This window comes from Bos indicus x Bos taurus, chromosome 4, assembly GCF_003369695.1.
Source record: "Bos indicus x Bos taurus breed Angus x Brahman F1 hybrid chromosome 4, Bos_hybrid_MaternalHap_v2.0, whole genome shotgun sequence".
In the NCBI taxonomy this organism is placed as follows: domain Eukaryota; kingdom Metazoa; phylum Chordata; class Mammalia; order Artiodactyla; family Bovidae; genus Bos; species Bos indicus x Bos taurus.
The window spans coordinates 77115838-77128612 of NC_040079.1; the positions used below are offsets into that span (position 1 = coordinate 77115838).

Below are 12775 nucleotides of genomic sequence, written 5' to 3' on the forward strand. Positions count from 1 at the left end.
TTTGGTAATGAACCAATTCCTTTCATGGATCACAACTTTGTCATGGTGAAGGGGCTTGCATAACTCAATGAAGTTATGAGTAATAGGATGAAAGCTATGACAAACATAGACAGCATATTAAAAAGCAGAGACATCACTTTGCTGACAAAGGTCTGCATAGTGAAAGCTATGGTTTTTCCACTAGTCATGTACACATGTGGCAGGTGGACCATAAAGAAGACTGAGCAGTGAATAAGTGATGATTTTGAATTGTGGTGCTGGAGAAGACACTTGAGAGTTCCTGGACTGCAAGGAGATCAAAGCAGTTATTCCTAAGGGAAACCAACCATGAATATTCATTGGAAGAACTGCCCACCTGATACAAAGAGCTGACTCATTAGAAAAGACCCTGATTCTGGGAAAGACTGAAGGCAAAGGAGAAGAAAGCAGAAGAGGATGAGATGGATGTATAGCATCACCCACTCATTGAACATGAATCTGAGCCAACTGCCAGAGATAGTGAAGGACAGGGAAGCCTGGAGTGCTGCAGTCCATGGGGCTGCAAAGATCTGGGCATGACTTAGTGACTGAACAACAACAACTGGGAGATAGTGGAGGACTGCAGAATCTGGCATGCTGTGGTCCATGGGGCCTCAAAGAGCTGGACGTGACTTTGTGATGATACAGCAACAATAAGTGCACCAATAGATTTATAGGTATATTTTAAATCTAACATATTCAAAAAATGACAAACATTATCAGGACCAAGGTATATGTTTTTTCCAACTTCATTACAATCTAGTCATTTTAAAAAATATATTTATATAAGTCTGGAACACTTGGGGCATATAAGAACACCAGGTTTGTCTGCATTTACTGAATACTTTCATAAATTAATCATAGACAGTTTCATCAAGTGTTTATTTGAATATAAATTTGAACTGACATTATAAATTGCTTCTAGACAAAAGATAGTTAAAATATTTTATACCAAGATATGCATTCCATTTGCTCAGCATTTTCAGGGAGTGTAGTATTCTATTTAGGTGAATAGTCTAGCCTTTCCCTATTAGAAGCTCAAACTTTTAAAATTTTAATCATCTTCGAAGGAAATATTTCTCAAATGTTACCTTTTTTTGCATATGTTAACTTTTGATTTGCTCAAGGTCATTATAAGGAAAATCAGTAGCTGTGCTGGGTTGCACTACTCTGCTATTTTTGGGGAGACTGACAAGTGCTCCCACTATAACAAACAATCCTATATGATTCTTTTTTTTTAAATTTCATATGTACAGTTTTTGTACTTTTCCCCTGTCCTGAATCACTGTCAGGTTATCAGTGTGCCTGTCTCTAGGAGTCTCCATCCTCCAATCCGCTGCTACATTTTACCATAAATTACAGAACCTTTCTACTTGTCCTATTTGTTTGGCCTCATTACCTCTGTTCTCCACCTCTCCACTGACATTCTATACTAGATTTAGAAAAATCAAGATAGTCATTATAAAACTTTGACAAAAAGCAATCATGAAAGGAAAGGAAAGGAAAGGAAAGTGAAGTCGCTCAGTCATGTCTGACTCTTTGCGACCCAGTGGACTGTAGCCTACCAGGCTCCTCCATCCATGGGATTCTCCAGGCAAGAATACTGGAGTGGGTTGCCATTTCCTTCTCCAGGGGATCTTCCCAACTCAGGGATCAAACTCGGGTCTCCTGCATTGCAGGCAGATGCTTTACCCTCTGAGGACATAAATTATATGACAGGGTAATTATCAGTTTAAGAAGTATTTGGCTTATAAGTCAATAGAACATAGGAGGTGGACATGGAGAGTTGCAGGAGGGCTACTGGAAGATATGGTTTTGTTAACTAAGTTTAGTAGGCTTGGAATTTGAGTAATCTAACAAACAATAGATCACTATGATGAAAATCAGACTATGAGGAAAGGCCATAGGAAGATAAGATATGAATTCTGGAGAAAGTATTAGAGTTTATAGGATACCGAGAGAGAAACAAGTACAGGAACTCAAAACAGGGACTCATGAGGTAAATAATGAGAATTAAGACAAGAACAAAATGATTAAAATTATAATACTAGAGAATCAAGGACAAAGGTTCTGAGGCTAAATTGATGCTGTAGCTCTAAACGTCTGACCTAGAGCATTTTGAACTAGGAAGTGGATGTGTTCCAGAGTTTCAATTCTGTTTGAACTTGTAGGTAGGAATTAAGGGATTCCCATTGCTTTCTTGGAGAAGGCAATGGCACCCCACTCCAGTCGCATAGAGTCAGACACGACTAAAGCAACTTAGCAGCAGCAGCAGCAGCAGCATTGCTTTCTTGGAGGAAGGAACCTAGGTATTCACTCAACTTTACTGAGTGCTTCCTAAATGCCAGAAACCATACTAAGCTCAAGAATTAGCAGTGATCCAAACAAATTATTTAACCTCTTGAGGAATTGACATTCAAGTGGATGGATACTGATAATAATCAAATAAACAAATGGACATAGGATGGATTTTTAGTTATAGTCAGTACAATAAAGAAAATAATCAGAGGAAGGGAGCAAAGAATGTCAGCAGGTGTTACTTTGGATAAGGTTGTCAGGTAAGAGTTTTCTGAAGATTTTAGATGAATACCACAAATAAGAAAAAGGGATAGCTGTGGGTATTCTGAAAACAAATAGTCTAGGAGAATGAAATGGCAAATTCAAATCCCAAATAAGTGAGAATGTGCTTGTTCTGTTTGAGGAACAGAAAGGAGGCCAGCACAGCAAATAAGCTAAAGACGTGCATGCTAAATCACTTCAATTGTGTCCAACTCTTTGTGACCCCATGGACTGTAGCCTATTAGGCTCCTCTGTCCATTCTCTAGGCAAGAATATTGGAGCGGGTTGCCGTGCCCTCCTCAACAGGCTGAAGATAGCATGAGTAAAATTTTCCATTTTATTATAATTAATAACAATTATCAATTTTCAATCGGGCCTTAAAAATTCATATTTTAGAGTATTTAAGAATAAACTTTAATGAAAAAATTCCCACATAGACAAGATATGTTGACTACTTGAACTTTATCTTATTTGCTTGTTATATACATACATATACAGCTCATAATAGACCTGAGAGAGCCGATAACTGTATAGAGAGGGACTCACTGCTTCAGCAAATTAAATTTTAACCTTATGAATAATTTTCCATAATTGCCTGAGTTTAAAGTCTTGGATAAGGAAGAACTTTTGTATGGAATGAATCTTACACAGCATGACTGTTTTCAAATATAGGGACAAAAGGGTAATTTTTGAGAAATGATGGTTTAGCTGGTAAAGAAGCCTTAGCCTGCAATGCAGGAGACACAAGAGATGTGGGTACTATCCCTGGGTGGGGAAGATCCCCTGGAGGAGGAAAACAGCAAATCAGCAACCCACTCCAATATTCTTGCCTGAAAAATCCCATGGATAGAGGGGCCTGGCAGGCTAAGGTCTAAAGGGTTGCAAAGAGTTGGCAGAACTGAGCAACTACACACTCCCACAGGCACTGCAGTCACAGTTTGACTAGTGTTTAGTCAAAGCACTCAATATATCTATTTTGCAGCATGATCAATGGAAGCCTCAAAGTTTCAGAATTGTTTCATACACAGTCTGAATGAGAATTATAGTTTATAAAAACAATTCATAAAACCATCTACATCTATTGTAACTTTGTTGGAGTTTGAGATCAATGTTCTGAAATAAAGTATATATTGCTGATGCTGCTAAGTCGCTTCAGTGGTGTCCGACTCTGTGCGACCCCATAGACAGCAGCCCATCAGGCTCCACCATCCCTGGGATTCTCCAGGCAAGAACACTGGAGTGGGTTGCCATTTCCTTCTCCAATGCATGAAAGTAAAAAGTGAAAGTGAAGTCGCTCAGTCGTGTCCGACTCTTAGCGACCCCATGGACTGCAGCCCACCAGGCTCCTCCATCCATGGGATTTTCCAGGCAAGAGTACTGGAGTGGGGTGCCATTGCCTTCTCGGGAAATAAAGTATATAGTAATAAAAATTACAGCATGCACAGCTTTCCTATTTTAATGATTTTCATTCCCCCTGAGAGAAATAACAAATCTATGGTTAATCAGATTGTAGACCCTACTATCTCTTACATTAGAAACATGGAAAATATAAGGAAAGGACATCTCAGAAAGTTTTATTTTTCAGATTTATACACAAAATTCATACACAAAACTGGCTTTTGTAAAGTAGGATGACAGGTTATAGTTTTCAAATAATGTACGAAATAAGTGTTTGAAAAAAGCTTGACATGAAAGGGACATCAGGGCATCACAGAATAACTGGAATAAATAAAACTTCTCCTTTAGGAAGATGTTTATGTCTAATATAAGACTAATGACAAGAGCCACTGTTCATCACTATACTGATATTATTTTAGAGAAACATGAACTCTCATGTAGAAGACTGTTGTAATCACTTTGATCAAGAATTGATGTTGTGGAATGAGTAAATGTACTGTCTTTGGCATTTCCTGGTGACTCAGATGGTAAAGAAGCTGCCTTCAATGTAGGAGACCAGGGTTCTATCCCTGGGTCGGGAAGATCCCCTGGAGAAGGAAATGGCAACCCATTCCAGTATTCTTGCCTAGAGAATCCCATGGATAGTAGAGCATGGCAGGCTAGAGTCCATAGGGTTGCAAAGAGTCGGACATGTCTGAGCAACTAATATTTTCACTTAACACTGTTTTTGATAGTCACAGAATTGTAAGATACAGTAAATATCTTTCAATATGTATCAATGTACACATAAACATTACAAAATAGTTAATTTCAATATTGTTATCCATTTTGTGCCCACTCAGAAAAACAGCTCAAGGGGGTCTTGAAACTATTTACCCAATCGGCAAAGGCAAATAGATCCTGCTTGTTTAAGTAGTGGAAAGAAATACAAGTAAAAAATATAAAGTCAGGCATTTTTTCCTTCCCACTATATGAATGTCATGATATTTATTTCATATGAAATCTCAATTTGTTTCAGATAAAAATTAAGAGATGTGTACAGGAGTTAGAAAATCATTGTAATTAAACACGTAAGCTTGAGGGACTCTAATAAACCCCAAATATCACAGTTTTGGATAATATCATTGTGAGTTGTAGGAGAGTCAAAGAAGCAAGTCTTATGTCCATTATTACTGGCTTTATTTTAATAATGTACTCCAAATAAGGTTGGTCCTGATCCTTTCATCTACATTAAACAAAAACATATAGAACCAACTTGGAAACTGGTTAATATTGTAGTTTAGGTAATATTAACAGTAAACAGGTCATTTTATTTTCCTTGACTTCAGTTTGTAAGTTACAATTTAAACAATAATATTAAATTAGTTAATTAATTTATTGGTTTGTCCCATCTACTCCCTCTTGGGAAAAAAGAATACTTAGAAATAGGCATTTGCATTACATATTTTTGAAAAGGCTGGGCTTATAAAAGTCTCAAACCAAAAGAGAATTTTAAAACATTTTAATGCACAATAACACTCCCAGTCTTGGTACCTTACACAGGAGCAAAGCAGCATGCAAAAATCTTATACTCTCTGTAAATAGCTTTGAACACAAATTGAATCACTTACAAAAAACCTCTGGCATTATAAGATCTCAAAGGGGTGTAAAACTTCACTAAATGTGTTTTTCCTTTACTGGTCAAATAAACATGTAGTGAACCTTATGTGCAAATGTTTAGTGTTCCTAAAAAGAACACCAAAATGCATGGCTTAGAATCTTCCACAATAGGAAAATTGTCAAGAGAAAGAAAAAGAAAAAAAAATGTTACAATATGTTCAAAAGAAAAAAAAAGTTACAATATGTAATAACAGCTGGACCCTTTTAACCGCAAGCTCCAAGAATCTACTGTTGCTGTGGGGGTTATTATTTACATAGTAAAAATTTTCTCTTGTAACAGAATATAAGGGAAAGAGAAAAAAATGAATTTTCTCTCTCTTTGGTGTCCTGGAATGACAGCAATCATAGCATCAACTGAAGCATTGATCTGCCCTTCAGGAAATATTTACATTTCAGTGGATAGAACATTGGGTTTATAGAAGAATGGCTTTTCTGAAGATTGTTTATATTACCAATAATGATTTTTCATTGGATTGAGCATCCCTCAGACACCAATGCTATCTTGACTGGAAACAGAGGATCACATTTCAATAATACATGTACCTAGCTAATGCTAACAAGAGAAGGCAATGGCACCCCACTCCAGTACTCTTGCCTGGAAAATCTCATGGACAGAGGAGCCTGGTGGGCTGCAGTCCATGGGGTCGCAAAGAGTCAGACACGACTGAGCAACTTCACTTTCACTTTTCACTTTCATGCATTGGAGAAGGAAATGGCAACCCACTCCAGTGTTCCTGCCTGGAGAATCCCAGGGACGGGGGAGCCTGGTGGGCTGCCATTTATGGGGTCACACAGTCGGACACGACTGAAGCGACACAGCAGCAGCTAATGCTAAAAGAAGTAGATGTGACTTTAATTAGTGAAATTGAATGATTTTGTGTAAAATTTATTGTATCTCACTCATCATAGGAGAGAATGGCTTATTTTTCTATAAAATGATTCATCCTTAATACTTAAAATTTTATAGAGTGATATGTGATATATCAGGAAGAATAGCACTCACATACAAATGCTGGAAAAAACTTGATTTTCAGAATCCTTGTAGTAAAACTGTTTAAGAAACTAGGTGTGCTGTTTAAAGGAAGAGGAACCAGAGGTCATATTGCCAACATCTGCTGGATCACAGAGAAAGCAAGAGGATTCCAGAAAAACATCTATTTCTGCTGCATTGACTACTCTAAAGTTTTTGACTGTGTGGATCACAACAAACTGTGGAAAATTCTTAAAGAGATGGAAATACCAGACCACCTTACCTGCCTCCTGAGAAACCTGTATACAGATCAAAAAGCAAAAGGATGGTATGGGGAGGGAGGAGGGAGGAGGGTTCAGGATGGGGAACACATGTATACCTGTGGTGGATTTATTTTGATATATGGCAAAACCAATACATTACTGTTAAGTTAAAATAAATAAATAAAATGGAAAAAAAATAAAACAAAAGCAAGGATTAAAAAAAAAAAAGTTAGAACTGGACATTGAACAACAGACTGGTTCCAAATTGGGAAAGGAGTAGAGCAAGGCTGTATATTGTCACCATGCTTATTTAACTTCTATGCAGAGTGTATCATGTAAAATGCTGGGCTGGATGAAGCACAAGCTGGAATCAACATTGCCAGGGGAAATTGTTTTTCCAGTGGTCATGTATGGATGTGAGAGTTGGACTGTGAAGAAAGCTGAGCACCGAAGAATTGATGCTTTTGAACTGTGGTGTTGGAGAAAACTCTTGAGAGTCCCTTGGACTGCAAGGAGAGAAGACTCTTGAGAGTCCCTTGGACTGCAAGGAGATCCAACCAGTCCATTCTAAGGGAGATCGGTTCTGGGTGTTCTTTGGAAGGAATGGTGCTAAAGCTGAAACTCCAGTACTTTGGCCACCTCATGTGAAGAGTTGACTCATTGGAAAAGACTCTGATGCTGGGAGGAATCGGGGGCAGGAGGAGAAGGGGACAACAGAGGATGAGATGGCTGGATGGTATCACTGACTCGATGGATGTGAGTCTGAGTGAACTCCAGGGGTTGGTGATGGACAGGGAGGCCTGGCATGCTGTAATTCATGGGGTTGCAAAGAGTTGGACACGACTGAGCCACTGAACTGAACTGAACCAAGGAGAAATATCAATAACCTCAGATATGCAGATGACACCACCCTAGTGGCAGAAACAGAAAAGGAACTAAAGAGCCTCTTGATGATGGTGAAAGAGAGTAAAAAAGCTGGCTTAAAACTTAACACTGAAAAAACTAAAGTCATGGCATCTGGTCCCATTACTTCATGGCAAGTAGATGGAGAGACAATGGAATCAGTGACAGACTTTATTTTCTTGGGCTCTGAAATCACTGTGGATGGAGACTACAGTGATGAAATTGCATCAGGAGATGCTTGCTCCTTAGAAGAAAAGCTATGACAAACCTAGACAGCATATTAAAAAGCAGAGGCATCAATTTTCTGACAAAGGTCTGTATAATCAAAGCTATGGTTTTTCCAGTAGTCATGAACGGGTATGTGGATTATACCACAAAGAAGGCTGAATGCTGCAGAATTGATGCTTTTGAACTGTGGTGCTGGAGAATACTCTTGAGAGTCCCTTGGACAATAAGGAGATCAAACCAGTTAATCCTGAAGGAAATGAACCCTGAATATTCACTGAAAGGACTGATGCTGAAGCCGTCACCTCATATGAAGAGCTGCCTCATAGGAAAAGTCCCTGATGCTAGGAAAGATTGAGGGTAGGAGAAGGGGGGGACAACAGAGGATGAGATGATTGGATAACATCACTGACTCAATGGACATGAGTTTGGGCAGACTCTGGGAGATAATGAAGGACAGGGAAGCCTGGCATGTGGCAGTTCATGGTGTTGCAAATAGTCAGACACAACTGAGCAACTGAACAACAGCAAGTCCATATACCATGATTAGGAGAAACCACAGTGTTAAGGTGAAGGTGAGTGTCGTATTTTCACTATATTCTGTCAGATGCCCTAATAACTTGTGAGCTTGATTTGGTCCTCTTAAAAATGGAAGGAATCAAGCTTATGTCCATTTAAAGAAAAACTTTAAAACCAGTGGTTTCTTCAATAGATAGAAAAACAGCTTTGCTTCATTTTAAAAGCAGAACAGCAAAATACAATATTAAACGTTAGAACTGCTGCTCTGGAACATGATCGTGGATAATCTCACTTGAAAAATTAAATAAAATTATTGTCTAGGTGCAGCTCAAGTGACATGGGTTTAGTTAATGATGACATTCAGAATGCAGGCTGAGGCAGTGTGAGTGTCCAGTGAAACCATGGATGCAGCATTCCAAACACTGGAAGTTAAGTCAGGCAGGATTCATGGATTTAGATACCTGGGTAATTCAGCACTTTGGACAGTTCTCAAGGGCCATTGTTTCCTTCTGTAAAGTACATAACCTTTCAACTACCAAATGTACTTATTTAATTCTACCTGTCAGTATCTCATTTATACCCGCAGATGACCTTAATTCCAAAAAAATTGCCTGCATTCATCCACAGAACTCTGTGATTTATGTTTCACATGAAGCCTATATCTTCAGTCCTGATACAAAGGTTCATGGTGTTATCTCCTGTTACTTGAGGTTAAGTCAGGCTGAAACTAGGCCTTGTCATATTAATTTAATTTTCAACCTGACTGAATATGAAAAGATGAAGATGAGATCATCCAAGTCATGGAAGAGTCTTTACCAACACCTGATGGCCCATTAGAGTCAAGTCCTCTGGGCCATTTACAGGCAAGGCCATTTGGCAGCTGTTGTATAACAAACTGAAAGAAGTTGCTCATACTAGATGGGGGGTTGGTGATGCAGAAAAAACTTTAAGAATCTGCTAAAATGCTGTCTCGTGCTATGTGGTCTAACTGCAGATGATAGTACAAGTATATTAAAGCTTTCCTTGCAGCCTCGGATCTGGAGCAAGAACTTTGAGCCAATATCTAAGAGGCAGAACTAAAATCTAGTTTCTAATCAAAGAACAGATTCTAGAATTTGTCAAATTAGACTTACTGACAACAAGACAAAAGTACATACGTACATATATCAGTCTTAAGACTCCCATATAGTTAACAGGTCTGAGCTGAGAGGAACTCAATTTCTTTCTAAGTTCTTTAGTGGATTCACAGATATCAGAAGTGAATTTTCTTGTCTGGCTGAGAGCTGTGAAGAGTAGGCATGAGAAGGCATGAGAATGGTCTAGCAAAAAGGAAGAAGAACAATGGCCCAAATAGTATGGAAGGGAAAACATAAAACAGGGAAACTGGCATTTTGTTAAATAAAACTTACAAGAAAGTGATACAAGAAAGCTTGATAAATATAAAAGCCCTGAGGTCTGTCTTTATCTAGTTGAGTAGAACCTGATTGCTACACAGTATACTCTGAAAGAACCAACAGTAGAAAAGGCATTCCCTAGGCTTCCATGATGGGTAACACATCAATAACACAAGTAACTCTGGTAGCTCTGAGTTTAGAGCTTGTGATTAATCCTGAAGGAATAGGAGTGATTTTTATTAGAATGCCAATTCTATTGATTTCTCAGCTGTAACTATAGGAAAAATCTGAAGATTTTGAGATCTGAGAATGCTCCATTCATGTCCACCCAGATGGTTATCAGTCAGTTCAGTTCAGTCGCTCAGTCTTGTCCGACTCTTTGCGACCCCATGAATCGCAGCATGCCAGGCCTCCCTGTCCATCACCAACTCTTGGAGTTCACTCAGACTCACGTCCATCGAGTCAGTGATGCCAAAGTCTATGCCCCAACCAGTAACGCTGAAGAAGCTGAACGGTTCTATGAAGGCCTACAAAACCTTTTAGAACTAACACCCAAAAAAGATGTCCAGATGGTTATACGACCTAAGAAAAGAGATTCTTACTTATCCAAGTACATAATGTGTTTTTATAAATAATAGCCCTGATTCTCTGAAGTCATATGTGTAAATCAGCCTCATTATTCAAAAATCAGCTCTATGAACATGGGGGTGATTAACAATTTGGCAACAATTTAGCCAACTTTACTCTCAGTGCTAAAAAAATATCTGAAGAAGATTCAGGAGAATCCACTGTAAATCATAACAAAACTTAGTTATGTTTGTATGGTTTCAGAATATTTCCCTCAAAATTTAGCTGAAACCTAAAATTTAAGCTAGGCTTTAATTCTAAAATATTGATATTAAACTCCATGGCATCTAGTTTATCATGAAAATACAGGAAGTTTAACATGAACATTTGATTTAATTTTTTACCTTCTATATAGTTAATATAATCCTTAACAAAAGAATAAGCCATATTTGTTAATCATACTACTCTTGGAATGATCTTGGTTGTTAAGGCATAGGTTCTCTGCTACATAAATACAGTAACTAAATACAAGGTGTTATTATTGGCAGACACAGAAACTAATGAATGATGGTGCAAAGTCCACAGGAAAATATACTACAAAATTCATTGTTAATTTACTCTGACTTCTTTGATATCATTATTTTCTATGATTTATACAGGCATTTTTCATGTATACTTTAAGGCATCTTATATGATCAGCATAGCTTTTTATTTAACTGCTATGTATAAAATAGATAAGCAACAAGAATATATTGTATAGCATAGGGAATTGTACCCATCACCTTATAATAACTCTCAATGGAGTATAATCTATAAGAATATTGAATCATGCTGTATACCTGAAACTAATACTCTAAATCAACTATACTTCAATAAAAATAAATTATATAATATTTTCAATCAATCTTCACTATCATTCATTTTTGACAAGAAGAAACAACATTCAAATATAAAGTCATTTTCTTTTCCTAGGTATTTTTGCTGATTTCCTATGAACATGGCAATAAGTAGCTTAATGTCTGAGCTATAACCTAGGCACATGTCTCAGCCTAAATTGCCATAGAAGTGTGAGGCAAAACAAGATTATAACACTTTTGACAACTTGAAAATACTGAGTTCTTAAATAACTATAGTCCACTGGACATTTATAAGTAAATGGAGGAGGAAAAAGGTGAACAAACTGTTACAAACCCAGTTGCTCACTGTAGACCTCTGATATTTGATGGGTTAAGCAGCAATGCATATGAGTTTTGTTTTTAGTATCACACACTATTAATTATAGTTTAGTAAGACTAGATTCATCTTTGGACTTCATAGTACATATAAGCAAAGTTTACATATACAATACTGTGGTATAAGAATACAAGTATTATTTTCTACTGCTTTCTAGTTCCAGTAAAATCTCACTGCTCAGACACAGATCTGTAATTTCATTAGACATAAACTATTACATGCCTGTAGATGTTAATTAAACATACACAAGGAATCATGTTGTTATTTATTCGTATTTTTCAATGCTGTCATTATCCTTTTACAGGTAAGACTACTGAGGTTCACAGACACTACCCGGGTTACTTAATGTTCACAGTGGGTACGGAGTAAAGCCAGGTTTGGAACTGAAGCAGATCCTGGCTTAGGTTACAGCGCTTTTTCTACTAAAACGTACTTCCCACATTCAAGGTTTTAATTTCATTCATTCATGTTTGACACAGGCATGCAAGTAAACTTATGGTAGAGCTTTGGAGTTCATCCACAATTCATATTTTTTCCTACACCATCATTTTCTACGAGAGGCCAGTGAAGGCAAGTGAAGTGAAGTAACTGGAGAAAACTGCATAGAAGTAGTTACAGGACTGTGGTCCTTTGGATGCTACCTAAAGATGAAGATACTTTAGCTGAAGATCACAATTTACCCTCAGGATATTGGTAACACAAGGTTACAGTGGGAATATACATATATATTTCTATTGGCATCTCAAGAGAAGAATTTACCCAGATATATTTTAAATTTTCTTTACAAAATACTCTTCTAAAATGACCTCATAAAAGCTCTCAAACCAAAACAATAGCAATTTAGTAATGTGGTGTTCTAATGCATTCAGTCGAAAGAGAAAAATGTGATGCAACAAGAAATAAATTCAGCAGTAGAGCTGTGCTTACCTTCATAAGTCCCACTTTCTAGGAGAGCACCGCTTTTCTCCAATTCCATAAAATCTTCAACAGTGATGAAAATATAGTCCACTCCAGGGACCTCACCCTCCTTATGTGGCCTTGTGGTGCCTGAATAAGTAAAAAATTAA

General features: G+C 37.5%; 1 protein-coding gene across 12 annotated transcripts in view; it reads right to left on the reverse strand.

The window, feature by feature from the left end:
- MAGI2 (membrane associated guanylate kinase, WW and PDZ domain containing 2) overlaps positions 1-12775 on the reverse strand; it is a 1464809-nt gene that overhangs the window by 641959 nt on the left and 810075 nt on the right. For all 12 annotated transcript variants that reach the window (XM_027539773.1, XM_027539768.1, XM_027539771.1 and 9 more), the window contains one exon: positions 12636-12755. In XM_027539773.1, the coding sequence (XP_027395574.1) occupies positions 12636-12755 (120 nt within the window). The remainder of the gene's footprint in view (positions 1-12635; positions 12756-12775) is intronic.